Source organism: Macrotis lagotis, chromosome X (assembly GCF_037893015.1).
Source record: "Macrotis lagotis isolate mMagLag1 chromosome X, bilby.v1.9.chrom.fasta, whole genome shotgun sequence".
Classification (NCBI taxonomy): domain Eukaryota; kingdom Metazoa; phylum Chordata; class Mammalia; order Peramelemorphia; family Peramelidae; genus Macrotis; species Macrotis lagotis.
The window spans coordinates 148,595,072-148,615,351 of record NC_133666.1 but is presented as its reverse complement, the minus strand read 5'-3'; the positions used below and the strand labels follow the sequence as shown (position 1 = coordinate 148,615,351).

The window sequence follows — 20,280 nt, the reverse complement described above, 5'->3', positions numbered from 1 at the left end:
CATGTACTGTGAGAACAATGGCTCTGTCAATGGACATAGGATCCCACCCAATGGAGTGTCAGAGGACACATTCTCTCTATGACCTTAGACAAGTCATTTAACTTCCATGGGCTGCAGTTTTCCCATCTATAAAAAGGGAAAGGATAGACAGAATGTGTCTTCCAGTTCAGATCTCAAATCCTATCCTTAGACATAACCTTGTTCCCATTTTCTCACATAGGACTTAAGGATAAGTAGAAGCCTTTGATTTTGTGCTTATTCTAGTTTATCATTTTATGTAACACATTCAGGGACATTGTCCTTTCTACCTTTCTGTGATTGTTATCATATCCATGAAATGCTGCTATTATTCTTCCTGGAGGAAGTCTGCATTGTCAATGGGAGGACCTGAGCAGGCTCCAAAGGGAGGTATCCAAAGAGGTTTTACACATAAACAAATTTGTCCTGACAGTGAATTCCCTCCAAAGTAACTTCACTTTAGAGAACATCCCCTCCATGTATTATAATGGTTCTTGGGTTTTGTTTCCTATAAATATACATATATATATATATATTTCTCTCTCTCTCTCTCTCTCTCTCTCTCTCTCTCTCTCTCTCTCTCTCTCTCTCTCTCTCTCTCTCCTTCCTCCTTTCTTCCCTTCCTCCCTCCCTCCCTCTCTCTAGGGATTCTTTCGAAGGAGCCAGCAGAACAATGCTTCTTACTCCTGCCCAAGGCAGAGAAACTGTTTAATTGACAGAACCAACAGAAACCGGTGCCAACATTGCCGGCTGCAGAAGTGTCTTGCCCTAGGAATGTCTCGAGATGGTAAAGAGTTAACATCTTGCTCTCCTATTTAAGCTCTTTTAAATCACTACTGCTTTGCTGGAGCCAATTTAAACCTCTGTTACAGTTTCCAGAGGGTGGGAATATGGAAGAGGAGGCGGGGGGGGGGGGGCAGTGAAGACCATTCTGATAGCGTATTAACTGGAAACAGAATTTGTTGCTGGTTTTTTGTTGGGGGTGGGGAGGTTGGGAATGACACACATATCCAAGGGTGTTTGGTGAGAAAGTAACGAGCTGAACAGGTGCGTGGTTCACACTGAAGGTAGAAGCAAAATGCTTTTTTAAAAAGCTTTGCAAATACAAGGAGTTGTAGAGATTGGATAAGTGACATGCCTAACCTGGGGCACATCTGCTGCTGAGGTGTGAGTTCAGCTAATAGGGTTGATAGATTTCTGTTTATAAGGAACAGGGTTCATGAGCTGTTGTAGTTGATCAGGTTTATCTAGTAGATGATTTATGCTTATCCTAAAACTCATCTTCTAGTTCCCAACCAACCCTTAGCAAAGACCCACTGACAAGGACCAGCATATATTAGGAGAGTTCTTTAGGATAATTTGCCGCAGGATCTGACACAACAGAGACTGTTTCCCCACTCTAAGTCCCTCAACTATGAACTTCATGGACAGAGCCACATTTTCGCGCACACACACACACACACACACACACAGAGTAATTCCTGAATTAAGGTATTAATTAATTAACATGAATTAATTAAGGTATGAATACTTTGAGCAGGGGTTGGGGGAGGTAGGGCCATTTGGACTTTTCCAGCACTTGGGAATCTTGGGATTCCAAAAAAAACCTGAAGTTATCACCCACATGACTTGAGCAAGTCATTTAACCTCTCTGGGTCTTCCTCACATGTAAATAAAGATTTGACCTAGATAAAATCTTAAGTCCCCTCTAGAGCTAGCTCTATGATCCTACTAAGACTTCTATGATCCAATTGATGTCTTCAGCAATCTGAAAATCTGGTCACACTCTCTACTAACAGTTCTGTGCAATAAACTTTTATTTAAAAAAAGCAATTCTATATTCATATTACAAAGTGGTGATAATTGTCATTCATTTACTTTTAGCACACTCTGAGGGCAACTGGAACTAGTTAATGGCATGGTTTTAAGTACCTGGATAAATTCAATTTGACACATAACTTGACAGCCAACATATAAAATGCTTGGTCCTTAGCCTGCCTTCCCTAGCAAGAAAGTCTTTCCTGGTATGTCCACTGAATCTGCAGGTCCCTTTGTCCCAATGACATCCACCCTGCACAACCCCAAGGAATCTGCCTTCCTTCAGCTAAGGGCATCAAGGATTTATAAGCATGTAAAGGAGCAAAGAAAGTAGACATCTTCTAACCAGCCATATTTTGTCCCTCCCTTGCTATCTTCAAAAAGGGTTGCTCCCGGGATTGTGTATCTGGAAACTAATCATCTCACCAGAGACTTCCACATGACCTGTGTTTTTAAGAAGATTCAGAAAAGAAGAAAAAAGTTTTGTCAATGGTTAAAAATAGCATTCCTTGGAATTGGGATTACATATGAATTTGAATTGTGGGTTATGTAATTCATTTCTACTATGTGAGGGCAGCATATTAATTGACAGCAGCTTAAAAGCCTTGTTTATAAATGAGGAGTGAGTCCTGAATAGTGGTGATGATCATGAGATGGTGATGATGATGATGATATTTCTATAATGCTTTAAGTTTACAAAGTATATTATTTCATCTTCACAATAACTGGGAAGTCAGGGCCATTATTACCCTCATTTTACAGATAAAGAAAACAAAGCAAAAAAAAAAAAAAAAAAGAAGGAAGGGAGGAAAAAAGGAAGGGAAGAAAACATTTATTAAATGTCTACAATGTGCCAGACCCTGTACAGATTCAATATATATTTCTATTTTGGAATCCCCTCAGTGAAGAAAAACATAATCTCTTCTCACTATCAAGATTTGTGATGTTGAATGACTCCAGTGAGGAAGAAAAACCTACTGCCCAAGAAGACTCAAGTCAAGAATCAGTAGAGATTTAATTCAGACCACAGAGGAGAAAAGGCCCCTCATCTATCCTGGCATAATAAGGTTCATAGTGAAACATTTTCAAAGGAAGAAGGGATACTGCATTAAATAAGGCTTTGAGAAATAAAAACAATATGATGTCTAAGGTCACTGGAGACCTAAGGATGATGATAAGCAGTCAAACCATGGGTCAAGCAACCATCCTGAAGCTGCCAGAAATAACTTTCGAAATATCTCGTGCAGATGAGTTCATGCCAAACAAGTGGTGAGGAGAAGATAGTGAGGAGAGACTCAGTGGCCAGGAAAAATATAATCCTTTCTTGAAAAGCTTCTTTATTGTATCATATGAAAGAGGTTTGATTTTTCAGCTTTTGTGTGCTCCAAAATATCATGTCTAGGAATGGTTAAGTAAGCATTTCTAAAGTGCTTTAAAGGCATTTATAGTGACCAGACTAAAACTATTCAATCTAATTTGATTTAACAAGCATTTATTATATGCCAGGCACCCTGCTAGGCTCTGAGAATACAAAAACAAAAATGAGCTTAAGCCCCCATTGAGAAGAAATATGGACTAAGGAAGGGCATAGTGATTTGAAAGGGGAGTAAAAAGGGGATCAAGAAAGGTCTTGTTTAGGAGCTGACCTGAGCAACACCTTGAGTGGAGAAAGAATTCAGAGAAGTAGATAAAAGGAAAGAAAGTTTTCCAGGTAAAGTGGGTCCAGGAACAGAGATAAGAGATGGGGTGAGTATTGGAGAGCTATGTAAAATGAACATAGGTATAGATAGATTGACTGGAACCAGATTGACAAATGGATTTAAATGCCAAACAGAAAAGTTTGTGATTCATATGAGAGGCACTGGGAAACCAATGATGTTGAATGGGAAGTAACATGATCAGACCTATACTGGTAGGAAATTAATTTGCTAGATTTGTGGAAAGTTTACTTCATTTTGATAATTGTTCAAGGTATTTCACTAGCCCACCTGGTCAAATGGCCATGGTTGCCTATTCAAGCATTTTAAACTGCCAGGATATCCTCTGTAATTGCTGTTGAGACTTCTACAGTTTCCACCCAGAGTTGGTGATCACCATTCCTTAAATTATTTATGACAGCCAGGTGGGACAATAGAGTGCAGAGCCTGGAATTAGGAAGATAAGTCTTCCTGAATTCAAATTTGACCTCAGACACTATGTGACCTTAGGCTTGGGAAGGAAAGAGCAAACTGCTCCAATATCTCTGCCAAGGAAACTTTATATGAGGTCTCAAAGAGTCAGCCACAACTGAAAATAATAGAGAAACAGCAAATTATTTCAAAGCTAACAGAATTTATAAGCTAACAAAAGGAAAATTCAGAGACCAGCCAGTTCACCTGCCTAGGGAACAGGCAGGTTAAGTGACTTTTATAAAGTTTACATAATACATGGGAAATGGTACTAGATTTTAAGTCTTAAAATACTGATTTCAAATTGGGCATAGTATCCTCATCTGAAAAGAAGAGGCTTGGGTAAGATGTCTTTTGAGTTGCCTTCCAGCTCTAAATCTATAATATTGTAAATAGTAACTACCACCACGTAGCAATGTCTAGTCACCCAGCAAACTGAGGAAAAGCTAGCTTGACCTAAGCTAAAAATTAAGATGGTGTGTGTAGTAAATAAATATCTGAACCCTTCAACACTACTATTTTAGTTAATTTCCTTTTAGCTGAACTCATTTCATGCCTATAAAGTTCAATCTCTTTGTTAAAGGACTTTGACATCCTTGTAGACTGTTCCTTATTTTTAATTGCCATCATCATCATCATCATCATCATCATTATTCCCTAATAACTTCTATAGCCCAAAATGGAAGACAAATAAAATATTACCTCCATCCTTGTCTAATAGTTAGATATATCTTCACCAAAATATAATGTGCAAAACATTTTATGGTGACCTTATCTGTGACAAAAAGAAACCTGGGTCACATAGATCATTATTCTGATTTGGCAGAGCAATTAATATACTTTTTCCCCCATATCTCTATTGCCTACAGTTGTTTATTTATAAAATCCGTTAGGAAGTTAGATCCCCCTGCAGAAGATTGAGGGTGTAGTTAATATTTCATCAAGGATTTTCAGAACATTCTGGTGCATTCTACCAGCTCAGAAATCCCATCCTTGTTCAGTGACAAAGTCCATATAATTAGATACCTAATTGCACACCTCGAGTAGTTGATGTGTTTGCATATGGGAGTCATTATGATTCATTTCAAAACAATCTATTTACAATGTTCAGCTCTCCATTTCCCAAATCGAATTCACTGACAGATATATTCGACTTTGGAATCAGTGTGAAAGTGTTTCCTTTGTATTAAAGTTTCCCAAAAGTTTTCTTTTTAAGTCATCCATAGGAAATATTAATCCATTCTGACAATATATAACAAATGAAAAAGAAAAATTGCTATAAGCATTAAGGGGAAATTGAAATAAGGCAGTCTCTTAACAACCTTACTAAATTTGGTCAGACTAAGCTCATTTAACCATATAAAACACTACTAAAAAGCATTCATTCAACAAATACTAGTTGTTGTTCAGTTGCTTTCAGTTGTGTCCAACTTTTCATGACCCTATTTAGTGTTTTCTTGGCAAAAATACTGAGTGGTTTGCCATTTCCTTTCAAGTTCATTTTATAGATAAGGAACTGAGATAAGTGACTTGTCTGACAAGTAAATGTCTGAGACCAGAATGAACTCAGAAAGACGAATCTTCCCAAATCCAAGCCTGGCACTCTTTCTGAGGTACCTCCTTAGCTGTCCCATCAGGAAACTTATCCATATTGTCAATGGGATTATCCTTGGACCACTATAGAAACACTAACTCTACTTCAAATCCTACAGTCAGATCCAAGCATTTATTTGGGAATCATAATTATGAATTGTAAGGGACATTGAAAGTCATCCAACTCAATCTTTTTTCATTTTATAGATGAGGAAACTGAGACCCAGAAATGAAAATTTATTTGCCCAAACCACATATGAAATAAAAGATCTGTGTTTGAACTCAGTTCCTCTGGTGATATAGCAAGGATTCTTAATGTACATACTGCTGTTTCCCACATGTGAGTAGAAAATGGTTATAAGGAGAGATCCCCATATAAGCGCAAAGTAAAGACTGCCATAAAAATGTCCAATTTTCATATTAATGATATTACTTGACATACAGGTGTGTAAAATTGACTTTTAAACTTGACATATAGCCTGTAAAATATCCACTAATCATTATTCCATTTGGTCCTTGCAATAGCTGAGTCAAATAATCAAATATTATTATCTCCATTACATAGATGTAGAAACAGAGGATCAGAGAGCATGTGAAATATTTAAAGGTCACAAAGTTAGCAAATGAAAGACTGAAGTTTAAACCTAGATCTACTAATGTCAAATTTACTGCTTTTTCAAAAAAGTTGAATACCTCTTAAAATTTACTTTGTATGCTAAGTGTTGGGAAGGCTTTACAGTGTATGGGTAGAGGTATTCCCTTTTTGTACATATGGATGTGATTATCAGAATGAGAGTAAGGCTTTCCCTATTCTGATTAAGGGGAAGGCAGTAAGGAGATGTAAATATTCTAAAAGTTAACAGAATTTTTTGAACAAGCACTTATTGCTGGCTCTGTGCTTCACTCAAATCCAGTTCACACACAAATTGAGGCATCACCCTATAATATCATTGACCCTCTTCAAAAATTGAAGGATGAACAAAAAAACAACAGCTTAGTGAAACAGATTCAAAGACAAAAAAAAATAGTCCCTACTCTCTATTCCATCAAAAACAAAAAAGCTTTTCATAAGGATTAAGCTTTGTTACAGAGATTTATGTGTGTAATTGATTGATTTACAAATAGTACTGAAGAAGGGACTGTCTGTAGAAAAAGCAAATAGATCCATTTATGCAGCAACAACAACAACAACAAATGTAAAAACAATTTAATGAAGTAGTGGAAAGAACACAGGGCTTCAAGTCAAGAAGATCTATATTCAAATCAAATCTCAGACATTTACTAGTTGTGTGACCAAGAGGGCAAATCACTGAACCAGCTCTTTTGGTCTTCATTTCTTCATCTATAAAATGAGGATTAACAATGACTAATAGTATTTAACTTGCAAGATGGTTATAAGGATAAAATGGGGGGAGGGGGGAGGAGAGGGAGAGAAGCAGAAAGGCAGGGAAAGATAGAGATAAACAAGGAGGGATGGAGGAAGGAAGGAAGGAAGGCAGGAAGGGAGAAGAGGGACAGAGACAGAGATATAGACATAAAATTCCTAGTATTTATATTGTATTTGAAGCAGACAAAATTAGAGACAGACTTCACGTATGATTGCACTGATATTAGGGAAGTCCCAGATGAGGAAATCCTTTCCCTTTCCTTCCCTATAATTACTGACCTTAGAGTATCTTAGGATAGTGAGAAATCTAGTGACTTGTCAAGTATTAAATAGCCATCATGTGTAAGAGGCTTTGATATGAATCCAAATCTTCCCTGGATCCAAGGCCAGTTCTCTCTCCAGATGCCAAGTTACTTTTCAGGATATAGACTTCTAATCCAAAATAAGCAGGTGACTTCAAACTGAACATTTGACAATATTTCCAATTTAATTGAGATATATATATATATATATATATATATATATATGCCTAAAAGTCTCTTGGAAAAGATAATACCTTTCTAGAACTATTTGTGGGTACAAGCATTTAAAAAAAACATTTTTAAGCAAATATATTGCATAGTAGGGTAGGAAAAGGTTTAGATGAGAAGTCAGGCACTATTATGTCCTTGGGACTTTGTTTCATTTAAGACCTAAGTTCTAGTCAGTCAGTGAGCATTTACTTACTATAACCAGACACTGTGCAATTGGGGATACTCAAACATTCTCTAGCTATGTGACTTTAAGCAAGTTCCTGAAGTAAGCTGTGCTAGGCTTCAGTTTCCTCCTCCATCTAGCAAAGAAAGGTTTTGTGCTCCTTGAGCAAAGTCAGAGTGCAGAAGTTTGAAAGAAACATGAAATGTGCAAATTTAAAGATATTCCCATTCCAATGTCCATGTGGACTATTTGTACCCTATCTTGATCCCAACTTATCATTTTGGTCTTCTTCAAGAATAAAGGACAACTGGGGTGGCTAGGTGACGAAGTGGATAAAGCACCAGTCCTGGAGTCAGGAGTACCTGGGTTCAAATCCAGTCTCAGACACTTAAAAATTACCTAGCTGTGTAGCCTTGGGTAAGCCACTTAACCCCACTTGCCTTGCCAAAAAAGAATAAAGGACAACCTCTGTAAGACTCATTCTTTTAATATTCTATGATTGGTTTTATTTATGATTTCTATTCTATATCACCTCTTGAGCAGGTTACCTGCAATGAATGCCACAAGTAAGGACATTTTCTCAGGTTGCATAATCATTGTTAATGCCCTTCCAACAAAATTGCAAAGATGCAGGAAAAATCATGGGATCATGACTCAAATCCTGACGATGCTATGAGTTTTGGTAAATCATCCCATTCCTTCTGTGTAAGAAGGGATCATAATATTTGTCCTAATGACATCATGATTGTTCCAATGAAATTTCTTTAAAGATTTTAGGACTAGTTCTATAAATATAAGTTCATAGGATTGTAAATTCAGAGCTAGAAGGAACTCAGATGCTACTGAGCAGATTCCCCTCATTTCGCAGGTATTGAAACTGAGGTTCAAAGAGATTAAGTTGCCTAACGTCACACAATTGTTAAGTGTCTAAGGGGAATTCAAACCCAGGATTTCTGTCTCCAAATTCCCAACTTTTTCCATTTCACCAAAAGATAACTAACCTAAGCAATGAGAGACTTTCCTCTAGTTCTTTTAATACTTCCCAGACATCAGTGCCTCTGCCATTTGTTACCTTGTCACTGCAAGATCATCTTACCTCTTTTTCTAGTTCTGCTTATTATTTAAACCACTTCCTCTTATATAATGCATCATTTATAACAAACTACTATCTTCCCAGCTTTGCCTACACTGACTTTTTAATTCTAATTTAAAAAGCACCATAGGATTATCAATTTAAAGGTAGAAGAAACATCAAAATGCCATCTTCACCAATCCCCTCATTTTATAGAAAAGGAAACTGGGGCCTAGAAAGGTTCATGGAACTAAAAAAGGTCACAGTGGTACAGAATTCCAACCCAGATCCTTTTCTTTTTTTTAGAGGCCATAAAATTCAACCTTTATCTGAGCAAAAAAAAATCCCTTTATAATTCTCTAAAAAGAAACCATCCAGCTAATACCTAGGAGAACTGCACAGATTGGGAACTCATTACCTAATTAACCAGCAGCCCATTCCACTTTGGGATAACACAGATTATTGGAAGTTTAATTGTAAAGTCCTTGAATACTTCTTTTTTTTGCAACAATAAAGGAGTCTGACTGTTTTTGTTCTGAGAACTAAGTAGATCATATTGTCCTATACTCTACTCCCACAGTTCGGTATTCTAGGGAAGCAAAAATTGGGGAGTTGGGGGAAAGAGAGGAATATATTGTGAAAAAAAATCTGCTCAATGGAGTCTCTGTATTATACTTAATATCATCATCTTCATCCCTATTCTTATTTTGAACTAAGTACAAATTAATGCTCAAGATATTGATAAGCCTTTAAAGTCTTGTTGTTAAGATATAAAATGCATGGTTTCAAGGAACTCTTGATGTCTGAGAGATCAGACAACACATGTAGAAAAAAATCTCATTGTTAATAATACCTAAAAAAGGCTTAACTCCAAAGGCTTATGAACAAGACCTTTAAAGCAGAATAAGCCTTCTTTGGTTAGTCAATGACTACTTCCAAGTCTTCTTCGTCCTTTCTCATTGAAATGCCTAGGAATTCTGCTTAAAGAGGAGGGTTCTATAGAGAGGACAGAGGGGGTAACAAAAGAAAAGAAAAGAAAAGAAATTTCCTATGTATATGTTTGGTGAATGTCTAAGGTATCTCCAATTCAGGTGTAGTTTGTATCATAGGATAAAAATCTTAGAACTGGATAAGATCAGAGATCCTTTATTCTACCTCTCCCCCTCATTTTTCAGATGATGAAATTAAGTCCCAGATAGATTAGGTAACTTGCACAGGGCCCTACAATAAATGTGAGGCAGAATTTAAAGCAAAGTCAATCTAATTCCAATGCTTCAATCACTACCCCAATGACGTCTCTGGGCTATAACTTCTGTGGTTTCTTTCAGTCCAAATTGAGATTTCATGCCAATTCAATTTGACTCTGATTGCTAGAGAAACCTAAAGACAAGATATATGTGTATGTGTTTGGAGTTGTATACATATAGATAGATTAGATAGAGACAGAGACAGAGACAGAGATAGAGATGACAGAGATAGAGAGAGATAGAGATAGATAGAGATAGAGATAGAGATAGAGATAGAGATAGAGATAGAGATAGAGATAGAGATAGAGATAGAGATAGAGATAGAGATAGAGATAGAGAGAGAGAGAGACAGAGATAGAGACAGAGATAGAGATAGAGATAGAGAGATAGAGATATATATAGAGGGAGACAGAGACAGAGACAGAGATAGAGATAGAGATAGAGACAGAGATATGTATATAACTTGCTATATAGGTTTGAAATGTCTACAAAATGTATCAAGTCCCCTCTGCATAATTGTCTGTGTTATTGGGTGGGGGGAGGTGAGAAGAAGGGTGAAGAAATAGCTAGAGATGGGGAATTTCTAAAATGTGTTAATAAGACCTTCAGGTTTACACATGCACAGGCTATCCTATAGAATTTGATATATATAGTCAAGATACAAAAAATACATCATTTTAGCTAGCTGTGTCTTTTTTAGGAATTTGGCCATTGAATATTTTTTCTCTTAAGTCAAAAAAAAAAGAAAAATGTTTAACAAATGGAGACCAAAAATTTACATATCTAAGATTTTTCTCTTCTCCTTTCTTATCTTTTAAAATTGTCCTTTTGTACAGGACAGCATCTCTGTCATTTCAGTACTGTGGTCCAAAATTGATTGAAAGTAAAGACACATCCAATACTTGGCCAGTGCCACTGAATGGTTGGTACATTTGTTTACAATAAGAAACCTTGAGTTCTGAAGTAATAACCACTGCTAGTCACTTAGGATGTTGGGATTAACTCAACTCAACAAGCATTTATTATGTATTTGATACATGCCAATCACTGTGCTTTATAGTGGGATTGCAGGGACATAAATGAAACCATCATGAGCCTCAAGGGGGGTTACATTCTACTGGGAGGAAGCAACATATTGCCAATTAAGTAAAATATGAGAAAGAGAGAGGGCAGAGAGACAGACAGTTACAGACAGAGACAGAGGCAGAGACAGAGAGAGAAAGCAAAGAGAAGGAGGGTGGATGGATGGAGAGAGAGAGAGAGAGAGAGAGAGAGAGAGAGAGAGAGAGAGAGAGAGAGAGAATACAGACCAATTTGGGAGGGTGGCACTAGTAACTGGAGCTATCAGGATAGACCTATAGTAGGAAGTGATACTTGAGTTGAGCCTTGCAAGAAGTTACAAGGTAGAGAGAAGGAAGTCTTTTGCAGGCAAAAGCACACAGAAGCAAGATGGAATGTCATGTCTGAAGAACTGGGAAAAGAAAACATTAAAACATTATTTCTGCTTTTCCCCCAACTCAGCTGTCAAATTTGGGAGAATGTCCAAGAAGCAGAGGGACAGCCTGTATGCAGAAGTACAGAAGCACCAGCAACGTCTTCAAGAACAGCGGCAGCAGCAGAATGGGGAGGCAGAGGCCCTTGCCAGGGTCTATAGCAGTAGCATCAGCAATGGCCTGAACAACCTGAACAACGAGACAGGTGGCACCTATTCCAATGGGCATGTCATTGACCTGCCAAAGTCTGAAGGTTATTATAATGTGGATTCAGGCCAGCCTTCCCCAGATCAGTCAGGACTGGATATGACTGGAATCAAACAGATAAAACAAGAACCTATCTATGACCTCACTTCTGTACCCAACTTGTTTACCTATAGTTCTTTCAACAATGGGCAATTAGCACCAGGGATAACCATGACTGAAATAGGTAAGTGAACTGTTCACTTTTTCATACAAGTTCACCTAAAAATAGTCTCATCCATTTACAATGTGAACACTTCCCTAAATCTGATTTGGATCATTTTCAATAAATCTCTTTGTTCCCCCCTCCCAACCCCACTAAAAAAGATAAAGGACTATTTTGTCAAGGAATGGGGGAGAATGGGGAAAAAAGAAATGGGGAAGTGCTATCAAAGAGTAAGCTATATTTGTTTTACATTGGTATGAACCTTTAGCAAATAAATTATAAATATGTGTATATAAACTTTCTCTCATCATATATATATACATATAATATATATATATATATGATGATAGGAAGTTTATTAATCAAGTGAACACAACAAATGTCTATTAAGTACCTGATGTATGCCAGACACTCTATTACATGTTGAGTATAAAATCATTAAAATAAAACTGTGCTTGACGTCTACACTCTACTTACTGGAAGTTCTAAGTGAAATATCTAAGTAATGCTAGAGGTAACTAGAATCACTTGAAGAGTAATGAAGATGGATTTATTCTCAGTTCTGCAGTCTTCAAAAGTAATTTAACCTCTGTGGGCCTTGGTATGATCTGTTAAATTAGAGGTTCATACTAAACAACTTCTTTGGTCCCTTACACATCTAAGGTTGTGGTCGTTCAACATTCCAGGAAAGATTTCAAGGAAGAGTTTTGTTGTTGTGGTTATTTTGTTTTTATTAAAACATAGTTTTATAGTTGCCATAGTTCCATATTATTTGGGTAGGTAGTTAACTCAGAGATAGTGCACTATGCTAGAGTCAGGAATACTTGAGTTCAAACCCTGTCTCAAACAATATAACCTGTATGATCCTGGGCAAATCACTTAGTCCCTGTTTGTCTCAGGTTTCATAGTGGCTGGTAGATAGTATATAAATGTTACCTATTAACTATATACCTATAAATGTATACCTATCATATATATATATATATACATATATATATAAATGTTACCATGTCCATATAAATATTACCTATTATAATTGAGGCAATTTGTAAAGGTCATAGGTCTTCTAAATGGCAAAAGATAGAACCTTATCAGCAGATGATGAAGGGTTTTTTTCCTTCTCTCCCCCCCGCCTGGTTTTAGGATGTATTACCCTTAACCAATAAGATCCTTCCCACATTATGGTGTCTCCGGGCCTCAATTTCTTAATTTCCCCATTCCCATTTCCATGACCCCCATCTTTTCTGCATCAAAATGATTGTTCTTTGCTTCATTTCATCAGGACCCTGACAGGGGATACAATAGCTAACCTTATAAAGTAATTGAACTAAAACTTCAGTTAAAGAATGTGATTTAATATGTGACCCCATCTAGATATGTATTTGATTTTAGCAGTGGTCTCTTCTGCACTTTACTCCAAAGGTGTGAATTATATGGGAATTTCAGGCATCTTGGACAGCTTGAGGGAAAGATATTTTTGATCACTGGAACCTTTTAGGGCCCTCAAATCACAACATGTAGGCTACCACCTACTCTGCTTCTGCCTAGGGCTAGTCCTATAAATAGGACTCCAGGGGAAGTCTGAACATAGCTTCAATTCTATAGACTTTGAACACTTGGTTCCTCTCCCAGATCTTTCAGTGTATGTGCTCTCTCTCATACACATAGACACTTGGTCCTTACTGCCATGACCTGTTACTGACAGCTGTGTCATACAAATCCTCCCCCTCTTCTCTCTTCCCTCCCACCATCTGGCTATGGAAGAAATATATAAATATGAAATTTAAATATTTAATTCCTTCTTACAGAAATGTCATATGTTTCAGTGTGTAAAAGGATTATAGGGTACAAACTTACATTAATATTCACAACTATGAAACTATTTAGAAGGAAAACTTGCTAAAGCTATGCTCCCTTTATTAGGTGGATGGAGCAGTGCATTCAGTAAAATGTAAGCTCCTTGAGGGAAGATACTTCTTGTATTTTGTCTTAGCATTTCATCTCAGCACCTGAAGCTTTGCTCATTTAAAAAATAAATAAATTTAAATAAATAAATATATTTAATAAATAAAAATTGATTTTTTAGAAACTTTTTCAGGTAGAACTTGGCAACAGTTCTTTCCCTGATAGGGAAAAGTTCTTCCACTAATATGGAAAGGAAAAGTATTGATTTTCCTTCATTCTTACATGACAGCTAATGACTTGATTGAATTATTTGACAAAAGTATTAAGATGCTACTTAAAGAAGTTTGCATGGATAGCCTTTCTTTTGGCCCTATTCTCTCGAGGATAAAATTCTCCCAAGATATCAGGAACCAGAGAATTCACTGTTTCTTGATTCTAGTAGATGCCTGCATTTCAAAGACTCTAGCATAGCAGTCAAATGAAACCAACTTTTAAATGATTTATTTAAAGGCATAGGAAGACTTTAAAGTTCTCTTCATCTGGACTAAAATTCAAAACCTCTCTTATCAGAGGAACTGGGATTTTATTAACCTGTCCCACCCCTGACCTCTCACAAATTCTCTGTGCCTCAACCTACCCACCCCAGCACCCCTCTTTGTGAATGTTTCCTTCTGTAGAACTTCATCGCCATCTAGTGGGCACATCAACTTCTGCCTGATCAACAACTTTGCTCTGAGAGGTTAGCTTTACAAATCCTTATCTAATGAAAGGAAAAGCTTCAGTGGTCTTTCTAGTTTGATATAGATCCTATTATTAAACAAAAATATCCTTGGTGTGAATATTCTGACCTCCTTATTTCATATTCTGTCCCTCCTCCCATCCCCATTTTATTGTTTTAGTCACCCCATGTTGCTCTCCATGGTGCCACAGGGGTTTATAGTCCATTCATAAATCAGCCTATCTGATGTGACTTATTAATATTGTATCTACATACACCTATTTCTGGCTAGCTACCTGTCCAAATTAAAAAAGGAGGGGACAGACTTAAAAATCAGAGAAGAGAATCTGAATTAAGTCACATTGACTATATTAATTCTGTATTATATTATGGGATCTTTTGCTGTGCCATACTATATAATATTGCATGCCTTATCATATCATGCAAAACTATAACAAAGAGTCTTTCTAATCAAACTTTCAATATTCAAAAGGTCTACTTAGTTTCCTTTGGATTACAAGGTTGCAAACAAGGGAAGATTGGAGCAGGTCATTATTTTCATATTTAGTAAATTTGAAAGCATAACAACAGTGTTGTTTTCTACTAGTTTTCTGATCAACCCCCTCACAGAAAAGTCTATCATTTTAAATATAAATAACTGAAAATTTCTTTAAAAATCTGAAATGCAGATGTAATCCCATTATTAATTAGAGTAATAAGAAAGGTTAAGTAACCTTAAGTACTGAAGAATACAGCTGAGAATATAGAATCCTCAGAAGACCAGGCTAAAAGATGTATCTAGGGAGTATCTGTCCCAGAGAGATTTATTTGTGGAAGAAATAAAAGTAGTGATGTGGCAGCATCCAAACATCTTAAAAAACTAATCCTTTCAAAAAATGCAACCTAGTGACTGGTAGTATTGACTCAGAGGAAAGATAAAATTAAGAAGGGCAAACCAGGACTACAAAATACCACTTATCCTGGAGCTGTCAACTGAACTTACTTAAAATGTGAACTTGAGCTGACATATTGGGTGTGATACATGTATAGGAAAAGTATAGAGATTGCCTATAGTTAAATTAAGGAGTAGAAGACCGCTAGGAGGGAAGAACTCATAAACACCATGGTTTAGCAAAAAAAAAAAAAAAAAAAAAAAAAAGGAAAGAATTTGACTTTGAAATGAGATGACCTTGATTTGAATCTCACCTCTACCACAGTGACTTAGGCAAATATGCTGAATCATTCTAAATATGTTTCCTTTTCTGTAAAATGGTCATACTCAGTTCAAAGGGTTAAGTGAAAAATGATAAAATTGCAAAACCCTAGAGAACTGTTGATTGCCATTGTAAATATGGAGTTATAAAAGAAACAGAAAGTAGAAAGCAAATCTCTTGTCCCAGTTCTCAAGTTCAATGTTACGTATGTTTACTTGTACCTAAAAATATAAGGCTCTGTACTAGTCCCTGGAGAGATAATGGTAGATTTACCCCCAAATTCTGTACTAAAGGACTATATACCTGAAGAGATAAAGAATAGCTAGCAATTTGCTATGATACAAGGTAGAATGAGATAAGAGCAAATAAGAGGTTCAGACAAAGTATAATGAGAAACCTGAGGTGCGAGAGATCACTTTCAACTGTAGGATGAAGAAGGGAAAGAGAGAGGTCATAGAAGGCCTCATAGAAGAGTTGGCATCCAAATTGGACCATAAAGGAAGGGAGGACCTCTAACAGAAAATAGGTGAGGTATGGAGGAGTGGGAGACTGCTCATGGCTTAGGTGATAGTGGAGAAGAGAGCCAGCATGAGAAAGGAGATTACTTCCTGCACCAAGACAGAAGCATGGTCCTCTCAGAGATTTAAAGAACAATAGGATGGTGACATAGTGGCTAGAGTTCCAGGGCTGGAGTCAGAAAGATCTGACTTCAAATACAATCTCATACAAGTATATAATCCTGGGCAAGTCCCTTAATCCTATTTGCCTCAGTTTCTCATCTGAATAAATCACTGCAGTACCTTTGAGTCAGACACAACTGAAAAATGACTGAACAAGGATGGATAATGTCTCTGAATGAAGGTATTTCATGCAGTATGAAAGATAACTGTGACTCTATCTACAAGACACCACAATATCCCAGTAAATTCATTAAACTACTAGACAATTCAGTAGAACAAAAAGGTCAAATTGTCTGATTAATTTTGACAGTTTGTTCCAACATGCACAGCCTGAATTTGGGAATTCTAGCCTTAACTCTCTTGCAAATGTCAACTAATAAACATTTCTCCTTTAATAATATTTGTTCCCTCTTAATTTTAAAGTACTATATTAACATGAGCTATTATCAGTCTCCTTATAGCATTATAAATATAAAGCTATAAAGGACCTCAAGAAATCTCTAGTCCAACTCTTTCATTTTCTAAGTGAAGAAATTGAAGCTTAAGAAATAAGATTTGATCTCAAATCCTTTAACTCCAGAGCCACCATTTATACTACTCCTAAGTTTTTCTTTTTTTTCATGTTTACTGAGCACAGAGTTCTGACTATCTAAAATATAAATAAACCTCATTTTTTAAAAACATGACCTACCCTGAAGACTGAGTATTTATAGTTACAGGATATTGCAACAGGGAAGATCTTGACCAACAGATTACTTATTTTCAATCATGCACTACTTTTGTCTATAAAGAATAAAGAAGATTAGAAGATGTTATTACTCAGTCTTTCCATCTTTCAAAAATACATACATCTTAAACATGTTGAAAATCCCTTTTCCTTAAAATTCCAAGTCTTATCCAGTTTCAGCTAAATAGAATGTTTGCTTTTGTTAATTAACATTATTTCATAACTGCTGAAAGGTAACTGCATTCAGAACACATACTTAAAAAGGACCAAATTTTCTTATTATATGCTTCCTTTGTACCCTATTAGCTCTTAGTAAAGATGGGAGCAAGACTCAAACTGAGTGCCAAAGGTCTTTTCAAGGGATAATAAATTGGAGAGGCTGGGGAAGAGGGCAATTCAAAATCCTTTATTATATCATGCCCTGAAGGGAAGATATCTTAGGAAAGAATTTTCTCTAAAGGGGCCAGCAAAAACCCCAGGCATTTCAGACAGCATTCTCTCCATCTTCACCCCATCACTCTCAGTTGGTACTATTCAGTCATCTACTACATTCCAGATACTGTGCTAAGCACTGGGGATACAAATACTGGCAAAAGACAGCCTTAAGGAGCTCTCAAGGAACTTACATTCTAATGGTGGAGGCAAAGATGAAAACAATTATGTACAAACAATCTATATACAGAATAAATAAGAAATAAGCAATAGATGGAAGGCTCTAGACTCAAGGGGTATCAAGAAATGCTTCCTATAGAAGGTGGGATTTTAACTGAGACTTAGAGAAATCCAGGATGCAGAAACAAAGAGGGAGATCATTACAGTCATGGGGGACATCCAGTGAAGATACTTTGACCTGGGAATTTCTTATTTGAGCATCAGTAATAGAAAGAATATTACTATTGCAAAATAATGACAATTCTTGCAATTTCTTATCCACAATAAGATATGTGTTTATATATTTACATAGACACACACATATCCACATCACATTTCAAACTATAGTAAATGAGATAATCAAGCTATAATCAGGTTCATCACTATATCTATATAATATATCGATATTATATATATATAGATATATATAATGTATCTATACCATGGGATTTACTAGATTAAACAATTATTCTAAGAATCTTTGTTATTAATATCATTATTATTATTATTACTTAGGGCAGAAATCATGTAAAATTGCTTTATTTCAAGTGAAGTTATCTTGGAAACTGAGGATCAGATTGACTTTTGACTCCATTCAAAGTCTACCTAAGGAGACACTTATCAATGAAAATATACAGAAATTAGTAGGGGCTTTTTGCAGATGAGAATTTTCCTTTTTTACTGTCAACTGGAAAAAAATAGTCCTGTTAGCTATGAAAGATGTTGCATCAAGGGAGAAGAAAAGGAAATTTCATCAGTTTCTGCCTGTAGCTAACTAAGATGAAGCAAGGGAGTGATGAATATGTGGTGACTACAGAAACAGCTCCCACCAGGCAGCTCCCACTTTCAATAGCCAGGGAAATTAGGCCAGATCTTAAAGATGTCAGATCCTAGGCATTTAATAATCTTCAGACATCCCACCGCACTTACATTATCATAACTCCTTCATTCATGAAATCATGTTACTGAACTGCTACCAATTGCATGAGGACTTGGAACTGTTTTTGAAGTAGTATAGATAGATTTGCAAGAACTTTTGCTGGCCAACACTCTGCCATATATGCTGTCTCCTTCAGACAAATATAAACTCCTTGAGGGCAAGGAGAGGCTTCATTTTTATTTCAATATCTCCAGTAATTAACACAGTGTTAACACAGAAACATAGTAAGTGATTAACAAATGATTTTTCAAACATGTAGGATGGCAGAACAGAAGAACACTAAATGATCCACATGAAGACATTTGCCATTAGGAGATCAACTTACTAAAGTGAACAGACATCTAATGTTCCTTAACAATTGATTCAATATTAACATGATAGTGCAAGAAAGCCTTTCAAAAGTTTTGTAGACAAGCAGCGGTGATAGCTCACTTCCATGCAGTGTATATACTACTGACTCTGAAGTTCACTAGCTGTGGCTTACTAGTACAGGCTCACATTTCTTATCTATAAAATGGGAAATGACAAAAGTACCTACTTCACAGAGTGTTTATAAGCCTTAAATAGAAAAAAGAATCTAAAGAACTTTACAAACTTTAAATCTCTACATAAAAGTCAGTAGCTATCACCATAATTATTATTGCATTTTATTTATGGTTTATTAAAAATAATAATTAGCATTTATGTAGTACTTTGTGGTTTGCAAAGCATTTTGCAAAGATCACTTCATTTTATCCTCATCACAACTCCAGGTTTAGCCCTCTATATACTGTGCTTTCCAGCTGCCTAAGCAAAACATTTTGCATAGGTTGCCTCCATGTAGACATATAGCTTCAATAAGGCATTGTAACTTCCATAGTGAGGAAAAAGAAGCTATTGTTTATGTCTGTATTCTATCTAAAGAGTTGTTTAAGGAATCACTATTTAATTCTCAACTTTTTATTTTTGGAGTGAGTAGGACAGTGAGTAATCTTTTTGTCATGAATTTATGTCTGGTGAAACCTATGAACCCCTTCTCAAAATAATGTTTTTAAATGTAAAATATAAAATAAAATAAAAAAGACATTAGAATTACAAGAAAACCAATTTTACTGAAATATAGTTATCAACATTAAAAAAAATTTTCAGACCCTAAGATAAGAACTTTTGCATTAGATGATCTTTAAGGGTCAGTTCTAAAATTCTATTATTCTACCTTGGCATAGGACCTTTTCTCAAAACACTGATGATACATTTGCTAGTCTTTTTAATCACCTAAGCTATTTACATAATTGAAAGTAATCAGGTTATTGTTTTTAATTACTTGGTGTAACCACTTGAAAATATAGAAATGGCCTCCAAAGAATGCCCCCTGAAATGGATGTCAGAAGTCCATTGAATAAATCTCCATAAGGGGATTGACTTCTATTTAAATTACTCAGTCAATTGATGTGTCAAACAAAATCCAAGTAGTAAAAATCATTATTAATGATGGCCATAGGCAAATCCCATAATTAGGTTTTGACCATTTGTGTCTAAAGTCAAAGCCCACTAAATGTCCTTTG

The 20,280-nt window shown here is 36.1% G+C and overlaps 1 protein-coding gene across 1 annotated transcript in view; it reads left to right on the top strand.

Annotated features, from left to right (window-relative positions):
* Positions 1-20,280, top strand: part of RORB (RAR related orphan receptor B) — a 245,007-nt gene that overhangs the window by 185,724 nt on the left and 39,003 nt on the right. The window contains exons 3-4 of the mRNA XM_074208546.1: positions 664-805; positions 11,521-11,922. Coding sequence (XP_074064647.1) covers positions 664-805; positions 11,521-11,922 — 544 coding nt within the window. The remainder of the gene's footprint in view (positions 1-663; positions 806-11,520; positions 11,923-20,280) is intronic.